We start from the raw sequence: 26,094 nt of genomic DNA on the forward strand, positions 1-26,094 counted from the left end.
GTCTGTTCTCATTTAGTATAATAAAATTTACTGCTCCTATTCAATGTTAAATCTATTGTTTTACATTATATGTATATATATGGCAATGATTTCTGGAAGTTTTTAAGAATATCTTGGACGATAACACTGCTCTATGGTGTAAAGCGCACTCAAAGAGACATCAATAATCAGCATATGAACCTCAATAATGGTGACAACAAATTTAACAAAATTTAACAAAATTAACAGTTTAACTCACAAACAGGCAACTGAAAGTCTAAACATAAACAACAGCAGAATCAAACACAAATAAAGAAAACTGTTAGACCATTATACAACATTTATTTATACCGCAATGCATGCTGGGATATTTGTACCGTGCCACTCCCAGCATGCATTGCAGCATGAAACATTTGAGATGTTACCATTGTTGAGATACAAGGTCAGATTCATGAGATCTGAGTGTGTATTTGTCATAACTCAACTGTTTTTGTATGTTATTTCTTAACTTTAAAGTAATTACAGAGGTATCTTTTCTGTTTCCACTTCTCATTAATTAAATTAATACCTGCAACTAAGCATAAAATCTATTGATGAGGCACTTCATCCAGATTTATACCAAAACATTTATCATAACTAAATTCAGATAAAAAGACTTCTCTATTTATTGACTTCCCAACTTTATTGCTATAGTTTAAACGTTTTGTAAACTCTGTATTACAGCAGGTGGAAAGTATTATTAAATGAGTTCAAGGGTGAAGAACCCAACTAAATCAGCCCCTCACTCCATTACGGTGACACAAAAAACACCTTAATTTCTGTTGGATCTCAGTGAGAATTGTATGGCAGTCAAATCAGTCAGTAATAAGTGTGTCTGCTGTTGTTTGTAGAGTTGTTTAATGATCCTCTGCTGAGACTGAAGCTGTTTTATTTGATTTGATTTTATTTAATGTTGTAACTCAAGTCACTGTTTGTATTTCTTGTTTCTTTTCTTCAGTAATTGTGATTATTAACAGCAGGTGTTCATCAGTGTCTGAATTCACTCATTAGTGTTCATTAACTCTGTCAGGTGAACTATATTAGTTAACTAGTGTATGAAATAGTGAACAAGGACACACAGTGTGATTTCAAACACAGACTTCAAAACATCGAATCTGAACTCTGTTAGCTCACAGTTTTCTGCAGTTGGTTACTTTCTCGAAGACAAAAATGTTACCCAGAAAGCACTGTTTTTAACAGAATATTACTGTTTTAGTGAAAAAACATTATTTTACCGTAGAATCTGACCGTTTTTTAACAGCAATTTTTTACAGTGTGTATGCCGTGCACTACAGAGCTTTGGCCCTGTCAGTGCTAGGCACACTGATTGATGCAGTAGGTCACCAAGTTTATGGACAGGGGGAAATTAGAGTGTCAGGATAGCCTATGGCAAAGTCCCAGTAAAGCAAGGGCTTTGGAAGTGCATTGGTTGCACAACAAAGCAAACGATCAAAGCATCCCACATTCGTTTTCACCATGCATGTAGACTTTCCAGTTGACCCAGCAGCACCTCCCACGATTTGCTAAACCCATCCTCATGCACCATTTGGAATCGTGAAAAGCCTTTTGTCTTTTTCATTTCTGTACTTTTACCCACGCACTAAAACAGCAATATGGAGCGCTTCACGGATTTGCGTGTCATCCTTTCGCAGGGGCCATGCTAATCTTCTCTGTATCGATCCAATTTTAGTATATGTGCCACCGTAGCGAGCACAGACCAGTGGTCAGGCTCAGGGCATATGTACGCCTCGAGTCCCAGCAATGTTCCTTCTAGGTGGTGGGACCCGAAGAGCCATGTTCCCACTTATATACCGTGCACTACAGAGCTTTGGCCCTGTCAGTGCTAGGCACACTGATTGATGCAGTAGGTCACCAAGTTTATGGACAGGGGGAAATTAGAGTGTCAGGATAGCCTATGGCAAAGTCCCACTAAAGCAAGGGCTTTGGAAGTGCATTAGCACAACAAAACAAACGATCAGAGCATCCCACATTTGTTTTCACCATGCATGTAGACTTTCCAGTTGACCCAGCAGCACCTCCCACGATTTGCTAAACTCATCCTCATGCACCATTTGGAATCGTGAAAAGCCTTTTGTCTTTTTGCATTTCTGTACTTTTACCCACGCACTAAAACAGCAATATGGAGCACTTCACGGATTTGCGTGTCATCCTTGCGCCTCTTGCAGGAGAATCTTCGGTTCCCTTCCCGTTCCACAGTTCCACTTTCCCTTCTTCCTGATTGGCCCGACGTCTGGCTCAGGATTGGTCAACGCAAAGTTCCACTAAGCGTGCTTCCGAATTTGGTCATGTCATGTAGCGTGCCGTTGGCCCTTTGAGAAAGTTCCACTGAGCGTGCGCTCCGATTGGCTGCTGGGCGGGACCTCCTGGCAGCGCTATTTATAAAGTGGGGGAGAAAGCATAGCGGTACACAGTACACACGGATCCTTGGCGTTATTTGCATCATTAACATTGGCATTGTTACGCACCTCATCACGATTAAAAAACACAATTTCAGGACATTCTGTCTTTATTTTTCTTCTTTCAAAAGGTAAGCGAGCATGCCTTTCGTATGATTCTGCATTGTATTTGCACTGTAAAGTGACTTGGTCGTCGACGTCGTAACATCAAAATAACAAACCAGTCTAATAAAACAATATAATTTTAAAATAAGTTATTACTGTAGTAAACTCGACGGTACTTGTGGGTTTACAGTGTTTTACCTGTTTTTTTTAATACAATTACTACAAGTTGCATGTTTATTGTAGAAATCGTCGTTATCTTGTGTCATTAAAAAACACAAGTGCCTGGTTTTATATTAAAAAAAAAGTTACTACGAAGTAGCTGTTTTTGTAAATGCATTTTATTGTTATTGTACAATAATATCTTTTTGATCCCCAGCTTGTGGCTGGGGGTGTGTTGTGTGGGGGGATGGTAGGTTTTGTGTTAAGATATATATATATATATATATATATATATATATATATATATATATATATATATATATATATATGTATATATATGTGTGTGTTTGTATTCTATAAACACACATATATATATATATATATATATATATATATATATATATATATATATATATATATATACTATAAATTACTGGTGTCATGTAAAACCGCACTTTGAGTAGAATGTATTTGTTCATTTTGTTGTTAAATGTTAATTAACTTGTTTTGAACTTGAGTTTTAACAACACTGTGATTTTCTTTATTTTTTTATACATTTTTTGTGTGTGTGTGTCTGTTGTAGATGGACTACAGTGCCCAGTTTCGCAGGGAGGCCACCGGTGAGCTGACCCTTAAACCATCACCTGAGGCAGTAGCTCTGGCTGCTGCCTACAGAAAAAATCCCACTCCGGGCCGTTCATGGCCTGCGGCAAGGGTCAAGGAGGAGGCTATCGCTCGCGTGGCAGCAGCGGGTGGTGACTCGTCTTGTCACCAGCTCGTGCTCAGCGAAAGCGCCCTGCAGTTCGGCCAGTACCGTGGTAAAACCTTTAAATGGTTGCTTTCCAACGATGTTGGTTATGCAGCCATGGTGCTGGCCGTGCATCAGCGGGAGCGTGAGGCTGGTGACACCACACAGTCATTCATCATGGGAAACAAAGACGCATTGCTGCGGTATGCTGGCTTGTTTCCTGTCATGATGGCTGCCATCAGCGAGCGCCGTGTCAGAGAGGGCCATGGCACACCAGCCCAGGAAGACCAGGTTCTTGTTGGTTTTGGCAACTTTGCTGCCATGTCCTTCAAGGACCTTTATGAGGCAACGGACCGTGACAGAAAAGGGTATGGGTTGACATCTGTTACAGAGGATTCAGACAGTAACATACAGTATAGTGTTTGTCTCTCCAAGTGTAGTGTTTTTCAAAGGTGTTCTCTCCATTTTCAGATTTGCCTGGCACAAAGATGGAACTTTTCCAGAAATATATAAGGAGAAGAGATGCTGAGATGCTGCCAGGATCAGCACCTCCAGGCATGAATTTTACGTGACTTCATTTTGTTTTTATTATAATTGCTGTATAAACTTAACGCAGCTTTTGAAACAGCACTGAACAGTAATGACTTGACCTTGCTTTAAAGTGATTTTGTCATTTTTCCAGAATGTTTGCATACTGTAAAGTGCTTTGAAAACAATTTTTATTGTGTTAAGCACAATTTAAATAAAGATGACTTAATGCTGTTTATCCTTATGTTAACAGTGGCTGCCTCCAGCTCAGCTCCTGAGGAAGAACCATGCATCTGATGAAGCTCTGCTTGCCGTAGTGTCACACATGGATGTTTCAGGTGGGAATTACGTGGGTTTAAATTTGCCCTTTAATTTAAGAATACTGTGTTATTGTACATTTATATGCCCTACTGGGCTATTGTACGTTATATAACCTGGTTTGTTATTATGTATTAGCAGCTTTCAGCTGGATGGTTTTGGAAGCAGTAAGGTAGGAGGTGTACTACACCTTCTGATCATTGGTAGCTAACCTGGCTTTTTCTAACCTTTATCTTTTTCTGCTTTTTACCAAATATAATGACAGCTTTTTTCTCTCTTAGGCTTTTTTCCTCACAAATTGCTTTTTTTTTACCACCGACCGCCGCCATTTTTCATCCCGCTCAACATTAAACCGCTAACTTTTTATCATCACATATTTATGCTCGTCTTCATCTCATTACAATAATTTTAATCATCACATACATTGCAACAACTAATGTTAACATGTTACTAATGCTTAATTGTAGTACTAATATCTAGCAGTAGTAAATTATTATTATTTTTTATTCTGTTAGAAGTATTACTATGAGAGATTGTGCCAATTCTATGTATCTCATTTCCTTTTTTTTTGTGCCATGCACTGTAGCTGACTTGGCTCCTGAACCACCCGTCCGGCCTGAACCTGTGCCCTCTGCGTCGAAAGCTGCTGCGCCAGAAAAGCAGCCTCTGCCCACAGAGGAAGTAAGTAAAATGACTAGTCAAAAATCAGACACCAAAAAAGTAGACATGTACACGATTTCTGTTTTTCCTTTCCCTTACAGCTGCTGCTGCCAGAAGGCTGGAAACAGACACTTCCCAAGGAGCAGCATTTGTGGGTCAGCAAGGCTCTTTTCACCAGAGACAAGTCTGGCAGACTGGCGCTGACTAAAAACTTGCGTCTCTGGTGGCATCCTCCTGGGCCCCGTCCTTTGTATTCTCAACCTCCTTCATCACCAGATGCCTTTTATCATGCAAGGCTGTTCCTGTGGGTCCCTTATCGCTTGTGGGCATACCGGCTGCTGTGTTCACAGCCTAACTGTCGGCGTCTTGGTTTCCCGATGACGGCGTGTGGACTGTACAGGACGGTCAGGAAAGTCTTGGACGTCAGTGGCTGGTACTACATGGCTACAGAATATCTTGAATGCAGGTCCTGCAAAAAAAAGCTAGCAGCCTGGTCTCAAGATATTCTTAGCCAGCTTGATCCTGTCCACAGGGAAATGTTTCCTGCAGTCTTGACCTACAGGTTGGCATATTTATTATGATTTTATATATATATATTTCACTTACACACACACACACACGTACAATACATGAAATGCATATAATATATTAAATAAATACTAACTAAACATGATTATTTGTTTGACAGCACTAGTTTTAACATGGAAAAATGTCTGTTCTGATTAGTCTGATATTTAGCTGCCTTTTTGTGTGTATTTTTTATTATATAGGCTGTCCTGTTATAAGGAGATTGTGAGGTGGATGCGGGGACGCTCACTTGGGAACAGTGCAACGTCTGCCTACCGAAGCCTGTGTGTCAGGCACAGAGAGCAATGGATTGCCCAGACAACCCATTATCTCTCTGTGGTTGGGAAGTTCCCAGACTGCACCACAGATCCCAGCAGTCTCGCTGCCCGGCTACCTCAGATGGTGCCTGTGCCTTGTCCGGCATGGCTGCTGTCAGTGTATGCTAAAGATGTACTGACACGGCTGCCTGAACTAAAGGCTAGAGTGACCTCCATCTATGGAACCATCCTAAAGATGGATTCCACTAAAAAGGTAAAAATACACACACTGATAACATCATTGCCACATTACTGTTTTGTTATTTAATTTATTTGTCACAATATGTTATTTTCCAACCGTAAAACAACAGGTCTTCTATAATATTACTATATTTCATCCTGTATTAGGTCACTAAGAAACTGGCTGGTGAGGCTGCTGGCACTGCAGCATGGGTCACAGATGTGGGCAACGAGTTTGGCCAGGTTCTCATGTGTGTCCTCACTGAGGCAGAGGGTGATGGCCTGCTTCCCATGTGCTCTGGACTCGTGGAGCGCTACCGGAGAGCTGGAGAAGTTCCTCCCCAACTTCTCTATGTGGACCGGGACTGTTGCTCTGCCACTGGGAAAGGAAAGGCGGCTGCAATGTTTAGCGAGTGGGACCAGCTCATTGTCAGGCTGGATGTGTGGCACTTCATGCGGCGGTTTACCGTTGGAGTGACCACAGACAGCCACCCGCTTTATGCACCCTTCATGAAGCGCCTCACTGCTTGCATCTTTGAATGGGATGCTTCAGATGTGGAGAGGCTAATGGAGGCCAAGCGGTTGACAGGCTGCCAGCCCACTGCCAAAGAACTGGCAAAGCATTGCCGCCTCCGCACTCGAGGGGCCCAGGAGACCATGCAGCTTCTTGAGAAGCTGCTACAAGACTTCATGGGGGCCACTGACACCATGGGGATTAGACTTCTGGACCAGGAGAGGATGCAAGAGATCTGGCAGACCCAGCAGCGCCACGTTCATTGCATCCAGGACCCGCCAGGTGTACAGCTGTACAGGAAAACAGGGCAGGTGACCAAGGAGGGGGTCATTCTGCCAGTGTATCGCTGTGCACGTGGCTCCACATCTCTGGAGTCATTCCACCTGCACCTAAATCGCTTCGTCCCAGGTTAACATTACCCAAAAAATGCCACTTGTTGTTTATTTGTGTGTTTGTACTATGATTTTACAATCATTTCTAAATTTGTTTTTAGGTACAAGTGCAAATGCTTTGCATTTTCAAATGTACCTGCTGGAAGGCCTGGTGCAGTGGAATGAGGCACGTGGGGTCGCTGCAGTAGAGGGTGCCCGCAGAGAGAACATCTGCTACGGTGGCCAGCTGCTGCAGTACTGCAATATACTGAGCCAGCAGCTCCTGGGACAGAAACTGGTGCAGGATTACACCAGCCCCGGTGAATATACAGGTATTGCATTAATGCAGACATTTTATTTTAGCTGTTTTCCAGCCATTTCTTTATTTAAAGCATTTATGCAATAAACTCTGTATTTCTACAGGAGAGCTTATTGGTGTGGAATACTTGTATTCTCAGACCAATAGAGCTCTAGAGGAAGACCTGGCTAAAGATCCTGATGTTCCCGATGACCTTCAGGATGAAGACCTACTGGCTGATCTGGAGGGCGATGAGGGGTTTGAGGATGCATACCTCGACGAGCCCACTGAATTTATGGAGCTTGAGGGCAACCTCCAAAACCCCTCTCAGCCCTCATCCCAGACAGACCCAGCAGCTGTGTCTTCCTCTCCTGCGTCGTCCAGTCAGAGCCAGGTCATTGAACACTCAAACACACTGTGTACACTGTGATGTCATGATACGTGATGATTCTGATATTTAATTTTACCACAAAGGAATGACTAACTTTGAGTAAAATTTAACAAAAAGTCATTTCATATTGGTACATTTATTTATTTATTTTTTATTAATTTGTTTGTTTGTTTTCATGTACAGATGGAGAGTGTGGGACCAGATGGCCAACCTGGATATGACCATGTCATTAGACTGGCTGACTGTCTGGTTGACCTGCGGCATCAGGGGTTTGTCACGCAGAGTATGGTAGAAAAGATTGTCATGCTGTGGAACCACCTAGCAGATCATGACAAGGGACCTCTCATCTATCCTCCCCGCCACCGTGACAAACTGCTGAAGGGTCGCTTTAAGGTCAGCCATTCGAAGACCAACGTAACCCCCGGCACAGATAGTCTAAAGAGGTAGCTTTTTTTGTATTCTGTTTTTTTAATTTTTCTATTCATAGCAAGTCTTGGAACCAGCGTTATTGATGTGGTTGACTGATATGTGTCTTATGGTATGTCCCTTTTCATTTCACAGATGCTTTCTTGGTGAAGGTGGACCTGCACAGTGGCCCAGTGCAAGCCGTCTAGTGGAAGCTATCTGCCTGGCTCTCTGCAGAATCCACCCTGCCGGGCAAACCATCTCCGGAGTTCGTGTGAACCGATGGGCTGCCATTCTAAGGGACTACAGGAAGATCCGTGATGTAGTCTTGGGCAGCCCCGGAATCATGGCTCAAACTAAATTAAAACTGTTTGAGCTGAACCAGCTTACCATCTCACAGTGGTAGGTTCAATATTTATTGTTCTTGTTTGTGTCTCCTTTCATATTCAAAATAATTTAACACCTATACTAACTATTGTCTTTTCTGTTCATAGGTTCAACGCACGAACAAAGGAGCAAGAGAGGGAGGTTTTGCAGCAGGACATCGAGGCGTTCTCTGCTCCTCTGGTGGCCCCTGTACCGCTCCCACCGGTGCTACAAAAACTGCTGGAAGCAGTCCAGCACGGACACTCGTGTTTCGAGTCTGCAATACCGCAGGATGCGTCTGGACAGGCAGCACCGCGTTCTCGAGGCCGACCGCCTCCTGTGGGCACAGCGGCAGCATCTGTCAAACCTGGTCCTCATGTCTCTCCTGGCACAGCCACTTACCTCACACCTGCCTCCACATCAGCACCTTTTGCAGCACTTGCATTTAACGCAGCACTTGAATCATCTTCTGCAGGCTTTGCTAAGACTGTTGCTTTTCCTGCTGGTGCTGCACCTGTTCCTGTTCCTGCTGGTGCTGCACCTGTTCCTGCTGGTGCTGTGCCTCTTTCTGTTCCTGCTGGTGCTGCGCCTGTTACTGTTGTTGGAGTACTCGCACCAGTTGCTGCGCCAGATGAAAAGAGGGTGCCAAAGACCACAGCGTGGCGGCGGAAGAAGTTGGCGGAGGCAGCCGCTGCAGCAGCAGCTCAAGGTTTGACTCCCCGAAAAAGACAAGCACCTCAGCAGTTCCTATGCCAAAAGTGTGGCCAGCCAAAAACTAAAGAATTTGGCCATAGCCAGTTCAGAGGCGTCCACTTTTGTGCAAAGGCTTCTGGGAAAACTGTGGCGCAGTGGATGGAGGAAGTTAAAAAAGGAGAGACAAAATAGACTCTAAAAATGACCAATTTTGTACATTTAATCTAAATGTTTATTTTGTTTAAAAAAATAAATAAAAATAAAAAATAAATAAATAAATATATATATATATATATATATTCATACTTGTATATGTTTTAGGGCTTTATGATACCTTAGAAAAATTTGATTACTTCTAAAATAACATTTCCCTAGAAAAATGCAGCTTTTTGTGTGTGTGTTAATAAATCATTTACTTAATATTAAACGGTTAAAAGATCATTTTTAGATGCAATTTAACTCCTAATTCTAAAAATTTTAAGTCTAAAAACACTGTCAAGGTGATTGGCTGTTGTAATTTTCTTTTTTCTTAACTTTTGCAGTTAGTGTTGATTTTTAGCTCTGGGTTAAGCTTTGAGCTGCTCAAGCAAATAGCTGAGCAGCAACTACTGGGAAGGTAGTTTATAAAATAATAATTTATCATACGTTTGTGATTTTTATATCCCATATACTGTTGTGATAACAAAATTAATATTTCACTATATTGTACAGCCCTAATATGTTAAAAGTATAAATAGTTATATATTTTGTGTAAATAAACTGTGTATGTTTCAGCTTTTTTTCTTTTCTTTTTTATAAGATATTTGTTCAGTAGCTATAGTATCCCAAGAGTGGGTTATCTGTTGTGACTCAAATAACTTAATTTATATTACACTTTACATAATTTTTTTCTATTCGTTTATTGCAAACAAGAGTTAAAGAACTTGTTTAATAAAATAAAACTTCCAAAAATACACTGCGTACACATATTCATGTGGTGGCTTTAACATTATCATTGTGTAATTTAAGGGTCCTGTATTTTATTGATAAACAAGTTATAAACAATAGAGTTTACCTAACAGTAAAAAACAATTGTGGTATAAAATTATATTGTAAATTAAACTTAAGTAAATGTTTAATATAAATGCAGTAACACCTAAAAATTATGTGTATATGTTAATGTAACTGTAAAAATTTAAGTAAATAAAATACAACTTTAAAATATATTTAATTATATTCTTAATTTATTAAACTTAAAAGTAATAGTAAACCTATTTAAATATTAATGCCTAATATTTATATTTTAGACTCTTTTAATTATAATATATTTTAATTATTATATATATTATAGATATATATTTTTATATCCTATAACCTAATATTTTTAGGTACTATGATCATTTTGTTTAAATATTTTATTACATGCTATTCAATATTAATAAATAAGTTACCTAAATGTTAGGTAACCTTAAACTGAATGTTTTAATTTAACATCAGTTACCCTATACAATATTCAATTTAAAAGTCAATATTTCAGTATGTTTTATTATTGAACTATTAAAATATTTTATTACTTAAAAAAATATAAAATATAAGTCATAATTATAAAAACATTTTAGCTAGCTATGTTGTAAATAAACATACAATATTTAAAGATATTTGAATACATTTATTACAAAATATACTTTTTTTATTATTAAATGTAACTCCTTTAAAATGAATTTTCTTTTTCAAATTATTCAGTTACATTGTAATACACATTCTTGATTGCCTGCTATACAATGACAGCTGTCCACATGGCTACTTAATATGCACCTGTCATACCCCAGAAAGCACATGGCTACTTGTTATGCCAGTTTCAGGTAGCCTGCCAGCCCGCCCCTGGGCCCGCCTTTGATTTTTTACCATATTGGGCATTTCTTTAATTTCAGCAAGCATGAGCACCCTTCAAGGCCACAGGTGACCCCATTGGGGTTCAGGGGTCACTGCCCTGCAGTCCAAGGCCATGTGACGTCGAGAGGATCGCTGGGAGCCGCAGGGTGGGGACAGAGAAGATCCATCAGGTTCCTTTTCGCAGGGAACAGGGATTTCACATATACTAAAATCGATCCAATTTTAGTATATGTGCCACCGTAGCGAGCACGGACAAGTGGACAGGCTCAGGGCATATGTACGCCTCGAGTCCCAGCAATGTTCCTCCAAGGTGGTGGGACCTGGAGAGCCATGTTCCCACTTGTATGCCGTGCACTACAGAGCTTTGGCCCTGTCAGTGCTAGGCACACTGATTGATGCAGTAGGTCACCAAGTTTATGGACAGGGGGAAATTAGAGTGTCAGGATAGCCTATGGCAAAGTCCCAGTAAAGCAAGGGCTTTGGAAGTGCATTGGTTGCACAACAAAGCAAACGATCAAAGCATCCCACATTCGTTTTCACCATGCATGTAGACTTTCCAGTTGACCCAGCAGCACCTCCCACGATTTGCTAAACCCATCCTCATGCACCATTTGGAATCGTGAAAAGCCTTTTGTCTTTTTTCATTTCTGTACTTTTACCCACGCACTAAAACAGCAATATGGAGCGCTTCACGGATTTGCGTGTCATCCTTTCGCAGGGGCCATGCTAATCTTCTCTGTATCGATCCAATTTTTGTATATGTGCCACCGTAGCAAGCACAGACCAGCGGTCAGGCTCAGGGCATATGTACGCCTCGAGTCCCAGCAATGTTCCTTCAAGGTGGTGGGACCCGAAGAGCCATGTTCCCACTTGTATGCCGTGCACTACAGAGCTTTGTCCCTGTCAGTGCTAGGCACACTGATTGATGCAGTAGGTCACCAAGTTTATGGACAGGGGGAAATTAGAGTGTCAGGATAGCCTATGGCAAAGTCCCACTAAAGCAAGGGCTTTGGAAGTGCATTAGCACAACAAAACAAACGATCAAAGCATCCCACATTCGTTTTCACCATGCATGTAGACTTTCCAGTTGACCCAGCAGCACCTCCCACGATTTGCTAAACCCATCCTCATGCACCATTTGGAATCGTGAAAAGCCTTTTGTCTTTTTGCATTTCTGTACTTTTACCCACGCACTAAAAAAGCAATATGGAGCGCTTCACGGATTTGCGTGTCATCCTTTTGCAGGGGCCATGCTAATCTTCTCTGTATCGATCCAATTTTAGTATATGTGCCACCGTAGCGAGCACAGATCAGCAGTCAGGCTCAGGGCATATGTACGCCTCGAGTCCCAGCAATGTTCCTCCAAGGTGGTGGGACCTGGAGAGCCATGTTCCCACTTGTATGCCGTGCACTACAGAGCTTTGGCCCTGTCAGTGCTAGGCACACTGATTGATGCAGTAGGTCACCAAGTTTATGGACAGGGGGAAATTAGAGTGTCAGGATAGCCTATGGCAAAGTCCCAGTAAAGCAAGGGCTTTGGAAGTGCATTGGTTGCACAACAAAACAAATGATCAAAGCATCCCACATTCGTTTTCACCATGCATGTAGACTTTCCAGTTGACCCAGCAGCACCTCCCACGATTTGCTAAACCCATCCTCATGCACCATTTGGAATCGTGAAAAGCCTTTTGTCTTTTTGCATTTCTGTACTTTTACCCACGCACTAAAACAGCAATATGGAGCGCTTCACGGATTTGCGTGTCATCCTTTCGCAGGGGCCATGCTAATCTTCTCTGTATCGATCCAATTTTAGTATATGTGCCACCGTAGCGAGCACGGACGAGTGGACAGGCTCAGGGCATATGTACGCCTCGAGTCCCAGCAATGTTCCTCCAAGGTGGTGGGACCTGGAGAGCCATGTTCCCACTTGTATGCCGTGCACTACAGAGCTTTGGCCCTGTCAGTGCTAGGCACACTGATTGATGCAGTAGGTCACCAAGTTTATGGACAGGGGGAAATTAGAGTGTCAGGATAGCCTATGGCAAAGTCCCAGTAAAGCAAGAGCTTTGGAAGTGCATTGGTTGCACAACAAAGCAAACGATCAAAGCATCCCACATTCGTTTTCACCATGCATGTAGACTTTCCAGTTGACCCAGCAGCACCTCCAACGATTTGCTAAACCCATCCTCATGCACCATTTGGAATCGTGAAAAGCCTTTTGTCTTTTTCATTTCTGTACTTTTACCCACGCACTAAAACAGCAATATGGAGCGCTTCACGAATTTGCGTGTCATCCTTTCGCAGGGGCCATGCTAATCTTCTCTGTATCGATCCAATTTTAGTATATGTGCCACCGTAGCGAGCACAGACCAGTGGTCAGGCTCAGGGCATATGTACGCCTCGAGTCCCAGCAATGTTCCTTCAAGGTGGTGGGACCCGAAGAGCCATGTTCCCACTTATATACCGTGCACTACAGAGCTTTGGCCCTGTCAGTGCTAGGCACACTGATTGATGCAGTAGGTCACCAAGTTTATAGACAGGGGGAAATTAGAGTGTCAGGATAGCCTATGGCAAAGTCCCACTAAAGCAAGGGCTTTGGAAGTGCATTAGCACAACAAAACAAACGATCAGAGCATCCCACATTCGTTTTCACCATGCATGTAGACTTTCCAGTTGACCCAGCAGCACCTCCCACGATTTGCTAAACTCATCCTCATGCACCATTTGGAATCGTGAAAAGCCTTTTGTCTTTTTGCATTTCTGTACTTTTACCCACGCACTAAAACAGCAATATGGAGCACTTCACGGATTTGCGTGTCATCCTTTCGCAGGGGCCATGCTAATCTTCTCTGTATCGATCCAATTTTAGTATATGTGCCACCGTAGCAAGCACAGACCAGCGGTCAGGCTCAGGGCATATGTACGCCTCGAGTCCCAGCAATGTTCCTTCAAGGTGGTGGGACCCGAAGAGCCATGTTCCCACTTGTATGCCGTGCACTACAGAGCTTTGGCCCTGTCAGTGCTAGGCACACTGATTGATGCAGTAGGTCACCAAGTTTATGGACAGGGGGAAATTAGAGTGTCAGGATAGCCTATGGCAAAGTCCCAGTAAAGCAAGGACTTTGGAAGTGCATTGGTTGCACAACAAAGCAAACGATCAAAGCATCCCACATTCGTTTTCACCATGCATGTAGACTTTCCAGTAGACCCAGCAGCACCTCCCACGATTTGCTAAACCCATCCTCATGCACCATTTGGAAATCGTGAAAAGCCTTTTGTCTTTTTCATTTCTGTACTTTTACCCACGCACTAAAACAGCAATATGGAGCGCTTCACGGATTTGCGTGTCATCCTTTCGCAGGGGCCATGCTAATCTTCTCTGTATCGATCCAATTTTAGTATATGTGCCACCGTAGCGAGCACGGATGAGTGGACAGGCTCAGGGCATATGTACGCCTCGAGTCCCAGCAATGTTCCTCCAAGGTGGTGGGACCTGGAGAGCCATGTTCCCACTTGCACTGTTAAAAATTGTCCCGTTAAAAAACAGTAAAATACTGGCAGCTGCAGTTGCCAGCAATGTACTGTTATTTTACAGTATGTTGCTGTAAAAATACATGGACTACATTGATTTACACAATACTCAAGTGAACTCATTTTGCTCACTGAAAGCAACTGCCTCAACTTGGTCAACTGCTGAATGAGTTTATGAAGTAATGTGCTATATATGCTTAGAAGCATACTTATAATGATAACTTATTTTAGTTAATTAGAAAAGTTCGGTTTAACTCTAATGTCTTATTTTTCACAACAGCACACATACATGTAAATCTGGAATCACCAGAGAGATTCTGACTGCATCGGCAACTAAACAGCCGCTATCTTTAAATAGAGAAACATGCAGAATAACATCAGCAGTTCATTGTTCATCTTTAACTCATACACTGGCTCTACTCTCCTCCACAACGTTGACAGACAGAAGAAATTAGCTTCAGATTTTACAGTAAAATACTGTTTTTTCCTTGATTTAACAGTAATCTACTGGCAGCTGTGGTTGCCAGCAATCTACTGTTTTTTTACAGTCTACTTCCGTTGTGTAAATTAACAGTATATTACTGTTAAAATACATTTTTACACTGTGTTTTTACCTCTCACACCTTTAACCCTTTAAACCCCAGAGCATATACTTCAGTTTTAATTGAAGTGTCCACACTACTGAGTGTTCAAGAAACATGGAGCAAAGCTGAAGTAAATTCATTAATTAACTGACTAATTAAATGATAATTGAGGATTAACAATGAACAAATGAAGAAATACTGAAGGGAAAAAACAAGAACAGAACATACAAAACTTTAGTCACAGCTTTATAATGAAATAACCTGAAGAACAACAAATGATTAAATCCTTTAAATGATCAGCGGATGATTAAACAACTCTACAAACATCATCACCAGCTACACTTATTACTTAATACATGTATTTTTGTATAACATCTACTAAAGTGCTTCTTGAGAAAAAGTTAAAGTTTTACGTCACCATCATGGAGAACAGAGTTTGCTTTAGTTGGGCTCTTAGCCCTGTCATTTTTTATCATTTATGTATCTTGGCTGCTTCAATTGTTAAGAACTTTGTTTAAAAAGTTTCTTTGTTGTGGCAAGTCAGCCAAAAACCTAAATAAGATCTGGTGATGTTCATGTTGATATTAAATGGCAGAGTCTGTTCTCATTTAGTATAATAAAATTTACTGCTCCTATTCAATGTTAAATCTATTGTTTTACATTATATGTATATATATGGCAATGATTTCTGGAAGTTTTTAAGAATATCTTGGACGATAACACTGCTCTATGGTGTAAAGCGCACTCAAAGAGACATCAATAATCAGCATATGAACCTCAATAATGGTGACAACAAATTTAACAAAATTTAACAAAATTAACAGTTTAACTCACAAACAGGCAACTGAAAGTCTAAACATAAACAACAGCAGAATCAAACACAAATAAAGAAAACTGTTAGACCATTATACAACATTTATTTATACCGCAATGCATGCTGGGATATTTGTACCGTGCCACTCCCAGCATGCATTGCAGCATGAAACATTTGAGATGTTACCATTGTTGAGATACAAGGTCAGATTCATGAGATCTGAGTGTGTATTTGTCATAACTCAACTGTTTTTGTATGTTATTTCTTAACTTTAAAGTAATTACAGAGGTATCTTTTCTGTTTCCACTTCTCATTAATTAAATTAATACCTGCAACTAAGCATAAAATCTATTGATGAGGCACTTCATCCAGATTTATACCAAAACATTTATCATAACTAAATTCAGATAAAAAGACTTCTCTATTTATTGACTTCCCAACTTTATTGCTATAGTTTAAACGTTTTGTAAACTCTGTATTACAGCAGGTGGAAAGTATTATTAAATGAGTTCAAGGGTGAAGAACCCAACTAAATCAGCCCCTCACTCCATTACGGTGACACAAAAAACACCTTAATTTCTGTTGGATCTCAATGAGAATTGTATGGCAGTCAAATCAGTCAGTAATAAGTGTGTCTGCTGTTGTTTGTAGAGTTGTTTAATGATCCTCTGCTGAGACTGAAGCTGTTTTATTTGATTTGATTTTATTTAATGTTGTAACTCAAGTCACTGTTTGTATTTCTTGTTTCTTTTCTTCAGTAATTGTGATTATTAACAGCAGGTGTTCATCAGTGTCTGAATTCACTCATTAGTGTTCATTAACTCTGTCAGGTGAACTATATTAGTTAACTAGTGTATGAAATAGTGAACAAGGACACACAGTGTGATTTCAAACACAGACTTCAAAACATCGAATCTGAACTCTGTTAGCTCACAGTTTTCTGCAGTTGGTTACTTTCTCGAAGACAAAAATGTTACCCAGAAAGCACTGTTTTTAACAGAATATTACTGTTTTAGTGAAAAAACATTATTTTACCGTAGAATCTGACCGTTTTTTAACAGCAATTTTTTACAGTGTGTATGCCGTGCACTACAGAGCTTTGGCCCTGTCAGTGCTAGGCACACTGATTGATGCAGTAGGTCACCAAGTTTATGGACAGGGGGAAATTAGAGTGTCAGGATAGCCTATGGCAAAGTCCCAGTAAAGCAAGGGCTTTGGAAGTGCATTGGTTGCACAACAAAGCAAACGATCAAAGCATCCCACATTCGTTTTCACCATGCATGTAGACTTTCCAGTTGACCCAGCAGCACCTCCCACGATTTGCTAAACCCATCCTCATGCACCATTTGTAATCGTGAAAAGCCTTTTGTCTTTTTTCATTTCTGTACTTTTACCCACGCACTAAAACAGCAATATGGAGCGCTTCACGGATTTGCGTGTCATCCTTTCGCAGGGGCCATGCTAATCTTCTCTGTATCGATCCAATTTTAGTATATGTGCCACCGTAGCGAGCACGGACGAGTGGACAGGCTCAGGGCATATGTACGCCTCGAGTCCCAGCAATGTTCCTCCAAGGTGGTGGGACCTGGAGAGCCATGTTCCCACTTGTATGCCGTGCACTACAGAGCTTTGGCCCTGTCAGTGCTAGGCACACTGATTGATGCAGTAGGTCACCAAGTTTATGGACAGGGGGAAATTAGAGTGTCAGGATAGCCTATGGCAAAGTCCCAGTAAAGCAAGGGCTTTGGAAGTGCATTGGTTGCACAACAAAGCGAACGATCAAAGCATCCCACATTCGTTTTCACCATGCATGTAGACTTTCCAGTTGACCCAGCAGCACCTCCCATGATTTGCTAAACCCATCCTCATGCACCATTTGGAATCGTGAAAAGCCTTTTGTCTTTTTTCATTTCTGTACTTTTACCCACGCACTAAAACAGCAATAGGGAGCGCTTCACGGATTTGCGTGTCATCCTTTCGCAGGGGCCATGCTAATCTTCTCTGTATCGATCCAATTTTAGTATATGTGCCACCGTAGCAAGCACAGACCAGCGGTTAGGCTCAGGGCATATGTACGCCTCGAGTCCCAGCAATGTTCCTTCAAGGTGGTGGGACCCGAAGAGCCATGTTCCCACTTATATACGTGCACTACAGAGCTTTGGCCCTGTCAGTGCTAGGCACACTGATTGATGCAGTAGGTCACCAAGTTTATGGACAGGGGGAAATTAGAGTGTCAGGATAGCCTATGGCAAAGTCCCAGTAAAGCAAGGGCTTTGGAAGTGCATTGGTTGCACAACAAAGCAAACGATCAAAGCATCCCACATTCGTTTTCACCATGCATGTAGACTTTCCAGTTGACCCAGCAGCACCTCCCACGATTTGCTAAACCCATCCTCATGCACCATTTGGAATCGTGAAAAGCCTTTTGTCTTTTTTCATTTCTGTACTTTTACCCACGTACTAAAACAGCAATATGGAGCGCTTCATGGATTTGCGTGTCATCCTTTCGCAGGGGCCATGCTAATCTTCTCTGTATCGATCCAATTTTAGTATATGTGCCACCGTAGCGAGCACGGATGAGTGGACAGGCTCAGGGCATATGTACGCCTCGAGTCCCAGCAATGTTCCTCCAAGGTGGTGGGACCTGGAGAGCCATGTTCCCACTTGTATGCCGTGCACTACAGAGCTTTGGCCCTGTCAGTGCTAGGCACACTGATTGATGCAGTAGGTCACCAAGTTTATGGACAGGGGGAAATTAGAGTGTCAGGATAGCCTATGGCAAAGTCCCAGTAAAGCAAGGGCTTTGGAAGTGCATTGGTTGCACAACAAAGCAAACGATCAAAGCATCCCACATTCGTTTTCACCATGCATGTAGACTTTCCAGTTGACCCAGCAGCACCTCCCACGATTTGCTAAACCCATCCTCATGCACCATTTGGAATCGTGAAAAGCCTTTTGTCTTTTTTCATTTCTGTACTTTTACCCACGCACTAAAACAGCAATATGGAGCGCTTCACGGATTTGCGTGTCATCCTTTCGCAGGGGCCATGCTAATATTCTCTGTATCGATCCAAGTATATGTTTTTTTTTTTTTTCAAAACATCAGTTCAGAAGCATATAAAAATATCATTTACAAACATTCCTTATGACATTATGTTGGTTTCAAAACAGGAAAACAACAAGCATAATCATTCTGGCAAATCTATTTTCAAACCATCTAGTGAGTACGTAATATAAGGAGTATTCAACATAAACGTTTTGTAAAATTCAGTCTCTTTTTCTTCCATTCTAAAATATTGTTCCACAGTTTTAATATAGTTTTCCCTCTTCGTCTATTTCCACAAATATTTTTTTCCAAAATTGTTCTGAAACTGGTCTTTTATGCACTTTGTTTCTGAAACAAATGTAGACATTTTTGAGAAAACATTCTTGAAAATCTTTCTCATTTTCCTTTAAAAACATTTTCACATTATTCCTTCATTCGAATCTATGATTTCAAAACTTTCTGGATCCACACCTACAAATGTTTCCATAATTTATCGTCCATCCAAACTAAATAATGAATTTCTAAATGACTTTGCTGCTTTTTAACACATATTACCACCCTCTCACCTAATATTATGGTTTTAGGAGATTTTAATATTCATGTGGATAATTTTAATAACTCCCTTACAAGAGATTTTATATCCTGTCTTGAGAGCTTTGGACTTCAACAGCATGTCAATGTTCCCACACACTCTAAAGGACACACCCTCAACCTCATCTGCTGCTCTGGTGTTTCACCCATTGACCTCTCTGCTGAGGAACTCCCTATAACGGATAATTTTCTCCTCTGATTTAATTTTGCACTCTCTCTTTCTTCCACCAAATCTCTCCGTACTATTTCCTTCCGTAACATAAAACATATTAATTTAAAATCCTTTTTTTGCTAGTATTAACTCTCTTCCTGAAATTACTAACCTTTCATCACCAAATGATTTAGTTTCTCATTACAACACTGGACTTCACTATAAGTCTCTGTAATAAAGTTCACGGCCCTTTGGCCGCCTGGAAGAAGGAGGCGGAGAACCGACGTAGTTTAAAATTATTTATTAATAACAGGGACGGCAGCTCCTCACGGAGACAATGGGGGGGTTGGCGCCACAGCCCCTGCGAGACCTATATGAGATGGGCCGAGAGAACAGGAGATGAAAAAAAAGGAAAGACAGAGTACACCAGGAAAGGGGAGAGAGGAAAATGAAAAAAAAAATTGGGGTTCGGTTCTCCAGACACGCTGCCACTCGGTCCTCCACCAGCTGAGAGATGCGACGACGTGCTGGGAGCCCTGTGGAGGAATCTATCTACCCGTCCGTCTTCTGGCGTCCGGCAGCGGTTCTCCTGGCTGGCTGGCGGCATCTCTGGTCTCCTGCTCCGCTCCCGCTTCGGTGGATGGATGCAGGCTCTGGCATCATGGTGGATCGCGGCGACTCCCCCGGGTTCTGTGGGATGGCTCCTTTCAGCATTTTCCCCTTCGGTGGTGAGCCCCACGTCCCCTGCTCCTCCCCATGCTGGGAGACGGCATCAGGAAGATCCTTTCCTCACCAGCCTCAGGCCGCCCCGGCACTCTGGGCAGACGAACGGGTTTCTCCCCCACTCGGGTTAACTCCCAAACACTCGCCACCTCTCTCAGCGGCAAGGGCATCTGAACAACGCGTCCCTCCTTCTCCTTCTACAGGTATGGATCATATGTTTTGTCCCAGCTAAGATCTTAAAATGTTCTTTACTTCTCATAGTAACAACTAATGATAATAATTGTCATGGTCACATATATTGCTGTATATGAAGGGATATTTATTTATTAGCATGATGGTTGCTATATTTTAATGAAACAACTGTTTACTATGTATATGGAGCTATCAAACCGACACGAGCGTTGAAAATAATACATAAGCTAAACTTTTTCAGGTTTTGTGCAGCCATATTTACATGTAAGTAATATCACAGTATAAAAATAACCTACAACACGAAATCTCTAGGACAGGTGAACTTTCTGACGACACAGCGTCACCAGCACAGACCAAACACTGCACAAAGAATGAGATATTTCATACATGATGTGACCTTAGCATTAATGTAACAATAAAAATAACTTACCGCACAAAATCTCTGTAATAGATGAACGTCTGACAGCGCAGTGTCAGGTACACAGACAAAATACTGCACACACAGTGAAATATTTTAAATGTGATGTGAGCAAAACATACTGTTTATCAGAACAGGATAAAAATAACCTACCGCTCTAAATCACTATGAGAGGTGTATTTGCTGACAGCGCAGCCTCACGAACAAAGACAAAATGCTGCACAAAGAGTGAAAAACTTCGAACGTGATGTAACCAGAACATACTGTGCATCAATATAACAGTATAAAAATAACTTACCACACAAAATCTCTACGACAGGTGTACTTTCTGAAGGCGCAGCCTCACGAATACTGCTCAAAAAGTGAGATGTTTTAAACATGTCGTGAACAAAACATACTGTGCATCAATATAACAGTATAAAAATAACTTTCCACACAAAATCACTTTAACATACGAATTAATCTCGACAGCAGATGAACTTTCTGACCCGATAAATTGAGCATTCAGAGCAAGAGAAACTTTGGAAAATCCTTAGCGCTGATTGGCCCTGATTTTAAACTTTAGACAATGCATCCCTCCGATTAGCCCAGGGTCTAAGCAAGCTGTAGACAATCGCGGCTTCTCGTTGGACGAGAGTCTACAGTCTACAGTTACCATTGCACGTTCCCTGGGCAGATGTCCGGCGATCGACCTGTACGGCGTGCAAATTTCATTTTAGATGTGTAGGCAATTACAGCACCTGATTGGTTGATTGAGTTTCAGCAAACCATGAATGAACTGCTTTTGCGAGTGAACAACCCCCTGGTGATGTCATCAAAACAAATAGTAGTAACTGTCAGGACACGTTGCATATGGTGTGGTGCTTTTGAAATTAAAGCAAACAACCCTAACTGTGCATGAAAGTGAACCATGAAATGATCATTTAATAAGTTTGTTATTAAAATTTAAGTTGTTTTTTAAATTAAATTACTTTTGATGGTTCACTCAAAATCCCCATAAACCTCAACAAATGGAATATATAAATTAATATATGTAATATCAGTTCTATAAATAAAATATTCATATGTAATAGTAGTAATTAAAGGTCAAACTTTTTTATAAATGCATAATGTTTAGTAGAATTATCCTTAAATATGTTTGTATAACAAAAAATGGAAACATTTTGCTTCTGTTCTATTATATTATACAGATATACCATCATATTTCTAATAGCAGTAATACAATTACATAAAATGAATAATAATCCCTTACTTTGTTACTGGGTAAGTATTTTAATTATAGTAACTAACTACTTTGTAACAAATTACAACAGTTCTATTTTGAGAGTGTAATGGCATAGGATATTTGAATAATGTACAGTTTTTGTATTTGTGTGTTGCAGGTGGAGCTTGATGTTGGAGTGTGGTTTAAGGATGAATCCACTGGCATCCCATCTGACGGCAACAGGATAAGCTGTCATCGACTCCAGAGCTGGACTTGGAAAAACACAGAGGAGCAATAGACTTTTCAGAGCGCCTGTACCAGAGGTTACTATTAAAATGGACTGCATATTATTGTCATAGACTTAGATAATGATTCTAAATTAAATTCAAAATCAGAAGATTTAGTCAATTTTTAAAAACCAATGAAGTCCTTCCAACACATACAAAAAGAAACACGAGATTGTATTTTATTATCCAAATTTATTAAAAGTGCAAAAGAAAAGTTCTAAACATATTGTTAGACCTGCCTGACATAAAAATGTATACTATAGATATACTTTGTACATAATAAAAAACACATTACTATTACAATCATTAGTTTTAATATTACTGATAGCAGTTATAGATATAAGGATATATTTGTATACATAAAAAAATACTGCCAGGTCAAGCATTTAGATATAAAAAAATAAATAAATACATCCTCTTAAAAAAAAAACAAAGCTAACAATTAAAGTATATAAAGCAACATTAGTTATCACAAAGTAATAATTAAAGTACTTTAAATAACATAATTATATATTTTTTATTACTAAAATTTTATAATAAATAAATAATTAAATAAAATAATTATATTAAAGTACTTTAAATAACATTATGATAATATATACTTAATAAACATAAATAAATTCATACATACATACATAAATAAATAAAAACAAGAAAACAATTAAAGAAATACTGTAAACTGTAAAACAATAAACTGTTAATATAACATACATTTCTGGAACAAAACAGTGTTACAACAATCAACAAATTAGTGTAAAACACTGTAAACTTAAACAGTCAAATGTTAATATAAAATTTGTTTCTACAACAATCAACAAATTAGTGCAAACTGTAAAAAAAAAAAAAGCTTAACTTTTGTAAATTAAGAATAAGTTACAATCTACAAATTAGTATAAAACGATGTGTACTCTGAAACAGTCAACTGTTAATAACACTGTTACAAGTCAAGAACTATGAACCGCAACATGGATAGAGGTCCAGTTAGACAGACTCGGAGGCCTGAGACTGAGAGCCCAAGAGAACGTCCACAGCCCTTTTAAAGTCTTCAAAACAGTCAAACGTCTGCCCAGCAAGGTTTGTGGACGTGGAGGCTTTGGAGCTCTCACAGTAGCTCTTCTTTCTGTATTTCTTGTGGCCTTGAGTTGGTTGGCCACACAGAGCACAGATGTAAACCTTCACTGAGGTTGGATGTCCAGAGCCACTGAGTTCTGCCTTTTTCCTCTTGTAGACTGTTGATCTTGAGGGCAACAGTAGCGGAGTGGATGCCTGCGGCAAGGAAACAGCGGGAGGTGCAGTCAGCAGAGTGTGTGTGTGCCGGAGTCCTGCGGGCATCGAATGGGCCGGCGCAGGAACTGGTTGAGCAAGAGCAGAGGGAGGGACAGGTAAGATTTGCGGGAGCCTTTGCTTCAACTTTCGGGTGCCGGCCAGAGAAGTGGTGATGGGATACTGCACTGCAGGCCGGCTGGTATGGGGTCTTTCCTCTGGAAGCTCCTCAGCGGGGGGCTGGCTGGTGCTGGAGACGCTCTGGTGACGACGGAGGACAGACAGACCCTGGTCGGTGACGTTTGTGGCTGACAGTGCCTCCTGCCTCCTGATGAACTCGCTTACGCACTTTGAATTTATTTTCAGGATGGGAATCCCGAGTTTGCTGAGCTGATCATCGTCCACCGTCACTCTCTGCTGCACACGCTGGTACAGTTTAGTGATCTGCTGTTTCAGCGGTGACCCTTTAGCTTTTCCTCCAACACCAGGATGAAGCCACAGCTGTTTGACCAGGCAGTACATCAGCCGGTTCTTTCTGGAGTCCACCAAGTGTGCGGCTGAGTACCGCTTGCTGAACTTGAGCTTCTGCACCAGGGACGCCTCAGTCGGATCTCCACTGGTGCGGCCAAACAGAGCATTGCCCCAGCGTGCAGAGTAGAGGCTGTCGAATTGTTGGATGCTGCGGTCATGGAGGTCAAGCTTGTTCCAGGCGCTGATGACCTTTTGCCTGGTCGACTCATTTAAGGCAAGTTTTCCTTCCTCCAGGGCGATCTCAACAAGGACTTTACACAGATCCTCTACGTGCTGGTACCCAGGCAGATGATTGGGACCGCACACGTCCTCCACACAGGGGTCAAATTCAGCAGCCACTGCCTGATCGGTGAGGCACAGACGGTTCCTCAGAGGAGTCAGGCTGTCCCTCTCGCGGTCTGAGGAGTAGCCCACATCATCATCTTCCTCCTGCAGCTCTTCCTCTTCCTCTGCCACCCCAGCAGGAACATCTTCGTCCTCATCCTCATCTGCCTGAAGTGTCTCTCTAGTCTGAGCGTAATGATCAGGAGCACTGAAGGGCTCTGAGGACTGGGAAAACAGGTACTCCAGACCAATGCGCTCATCACCAGCAGGAACCGGAGGCCTGTAGTTTGCCTCCTCCACCTCCCCAAATAGCTCCTGGCACCTTTGGTTTAGGCGATGAGCTGCGAAAGTCTGCTGAGGGGACTTTTCCTTCCACCATTCCAGGAAATTCTGGAGGGTGAAACCACATCCGGTCATCCTTTAGGACTTTCCTCCACTTTCTGTTTCCATATTTGTCTTTATAAGACATGGCCCTCTGAAAGAGTCCCCTTTCAGTATCCTCCTTCAGCCTCAGTATGTCCAGACTCCCACATCTTGTGCCAACCCTGAAATGACACCTGGTAATTAGAATAACCGAGACAAAACTGTGTTAAAATCAGTTAAAGTTGATTTTTTGTAGTATTAAAGTATACATTTTTCTTATCTTAACATCCACAGAGTACTTTGACAGTTACCTCAGAATGTGCTGGGTCACTGTGTGTTGACCCACCAGATGACCTTCTAGGTTGAACGTCAGAAGAAGCCAAGGCAAGAACTGATGAGGCTGATACAGGAGCTGATCAAGAAGACAAGGCAGGAACTGCTGAGGCTGATACAGGAGCCGATGAAGAAGCCGAGGCAAAAACTGATGAGGCTGATGCAGGAGCCGATGAAAAAGACTGGCAAGGAACTGATGAGGCTGACGCAGGAGCCGATGAAGAAGACTGGCAAGGAACTGATGAGGCTGACGCAGGAGCCGATGAAGAAGACTGGCAAGGAACTGATGAGGCTGACGCAGGAGCCGATGAAGAAGACTGGCCAGGAACTGATGAGGCTGATGCAGGAGCCTCCAATAAAGAAGTCGACGCAGGAGCCTTCAACAAAGTAAGTATAATAGTTAAAACCTTTTTCATTGACATAATCATACTTTTTGCACAGTCTCCCCATCTATGCTCACAAAACTGTATTCAGGAGTATATACACCACCTAATTGTGATGTACAAACGATGAACTTACAGCAGACAGTGGAGAGTCTGAGTGGGGCTTCTGTGAAAGATCTGCACAGGAACGTTTTCTTCTCTTTGCTTCCCCGGCTCCTAAATGAGCACAGTTATGATTATCAGAAGACAGTGTCTTAGTGTGATGAATTTTATTTATTAATGCACACAGTTGAAGCCGGAATTATAAGCCCCCCTGTTAAATTTTGGACTTTATTTTTCACAATTTATGTGTAATGGAGAGAGGACTTGTTCAGGCACATTTCTAAACATAATAGTTCTAATAACTTAATTTCTTATAATTTATCTTTA

The 26,094-nt window shown here is 41.3% G+C and overlaps 2 protein-coding genes and 11 non-coding genes across 13 annotated transcripts in view; 2 read left to right on the top strand and 11 right to left on the bottom strand.

Moving 5' to 3' along the window:
* Positions 1-26,094, top strand: part of LOC137491231 (uncharacterized) — a 498,327-nt gene that overhangs the window by 378,254 nt on the left and 93,979 nt on the right. The window lies entirely within an intron of this gene.
* LOC137494754 (U6 spliceosomal RNA) lies at positions 1,626-1,732 on the bottom strand. Its single transcript, XR_011014700.1, has one exon. It is a non-coding gene; the product is annotated as a U6 spliceosomal RNA (small nuclear RNA).
* Positions 4,627-9,330, top strand: LOC101885950 (uncharacterized). Its single transcript, XM_005164361.6, has 9 exons — positions 4,627-4,974; positions 5,055-5,515; positions 5,724-6,051; positions 6,186-6,939; positions 7,025-7,234; positions 7,326-7,594; positions 7,775-8,034; positions 8,153-8,398; positions 8,491-9,330. Exons 1-9 carry the CDS (start codon positions 4,819-4,821, stop codon positions 9,245-9,247), a joined length of 3,441 nt encoding a protein of 1,146 aa, XP_005164418.2. The 5' UTR covers positions 4,627-4,818; the 3' UTR covers positions 9,248-9,330.
* Positions 11,601-11,707, bottom strand: LOC137494898 (U6 spliceosomal RNA). Its single transcript, XR_011014842.2, has one exon. It is a non-coding gene; the product is annotated as a U6 spliceosomal RNA (small nuclear RNA).
* Positions 12,128-12,234, bottom strand: LOC137494587 (U6 spliceosomal RNA). The gene has a single exon (XR_011014533.2). It is a non-coding gene; the product is annotated as a U6 spliceosomal RNA (small nuclear RNA).
* On the bottom strand, positions 12,658-12,764 carry LOC137494750 (U6 spliceosomal RNA). The gene has a single exon (XR_011014696.1). It is a non-coding gene; the product is annotated as a U6 spliceosomal RNA (small nuclear RNA).
* On the bottom strand, positions 13,187-13,293 carry LOC137494526 (U6 spliceosomal RNA). The gene has a single exon (XR_011014472.1). It is a non-coding gene; the product is annotated as a U6 spliceosomal RNA (small nuclear RNA).
* On the bottom strand, positions 13,714-13,820 carry LOC137494538 (U6 spliceosomal RNA). Its single transcript, XR_011014484.1, has one exon. It is a non-coding gene; the product is annotated as a U6 spliceosomal RNA (small nuclear RNA).
* LOC137494752 (U6 spliceosomal RNA) lies at positions 14,244-14,350 on the bottom strand. The gene has a single exon (XR_011014698.1). It is a non-coding gene; the product is annotated as a U6 spliceosomal RNA (small nuclear RNA).
* LOC137494751 (U6 spliceosomal RNA) lies at positions 17,265-17,371 on the bottom strand. Its single transcript, XR_011014697.1, has one exon. It is a non-coding gene; the product is annotated as a U6 spliceosomal RNA (small nuclear RNA).
* Positions 17,795-17,901, bottom strand: LOC137494905 (U6 spliceosomal RNA). The gene has a single exon (XR_011014849.1). It is a non-coding gene; the product is annotated as a U6 spliceosomal RNA (small nuclear RNA).
* On the bottom strand, positions 18,324-18,430 carry LOC137494880 (U6 spliceosomal RNA). Its single transcript, XR_011014824.1, has one exon. It is a non-coding gene; the product is annotated as a U6 spliceosomal RNA (small nuclear RNA).
* LOC137495081 (U6 spliceosomal RNA) lies at positions 18,854-18,956 on the bottom strand. Its single transcript, XR_011015026.1, has one exon. It is a non-coding gene; the product is annotated as a U6 spliceosomal RNA (small nuclear RNA).

Source organism: Danio rerio, chromosome 4, assembly GCF_049306965.1.
Source record: "Danio rerio strain Tuebingen ecotype United States chromosome 4, GRCz12tu, whole genome shotgun sequence".
NCBI lineage: Eukaryota > Metazoa > Chordata > Actinopteri > Cypriniformes > Danionidae > Danio > Danio rerio.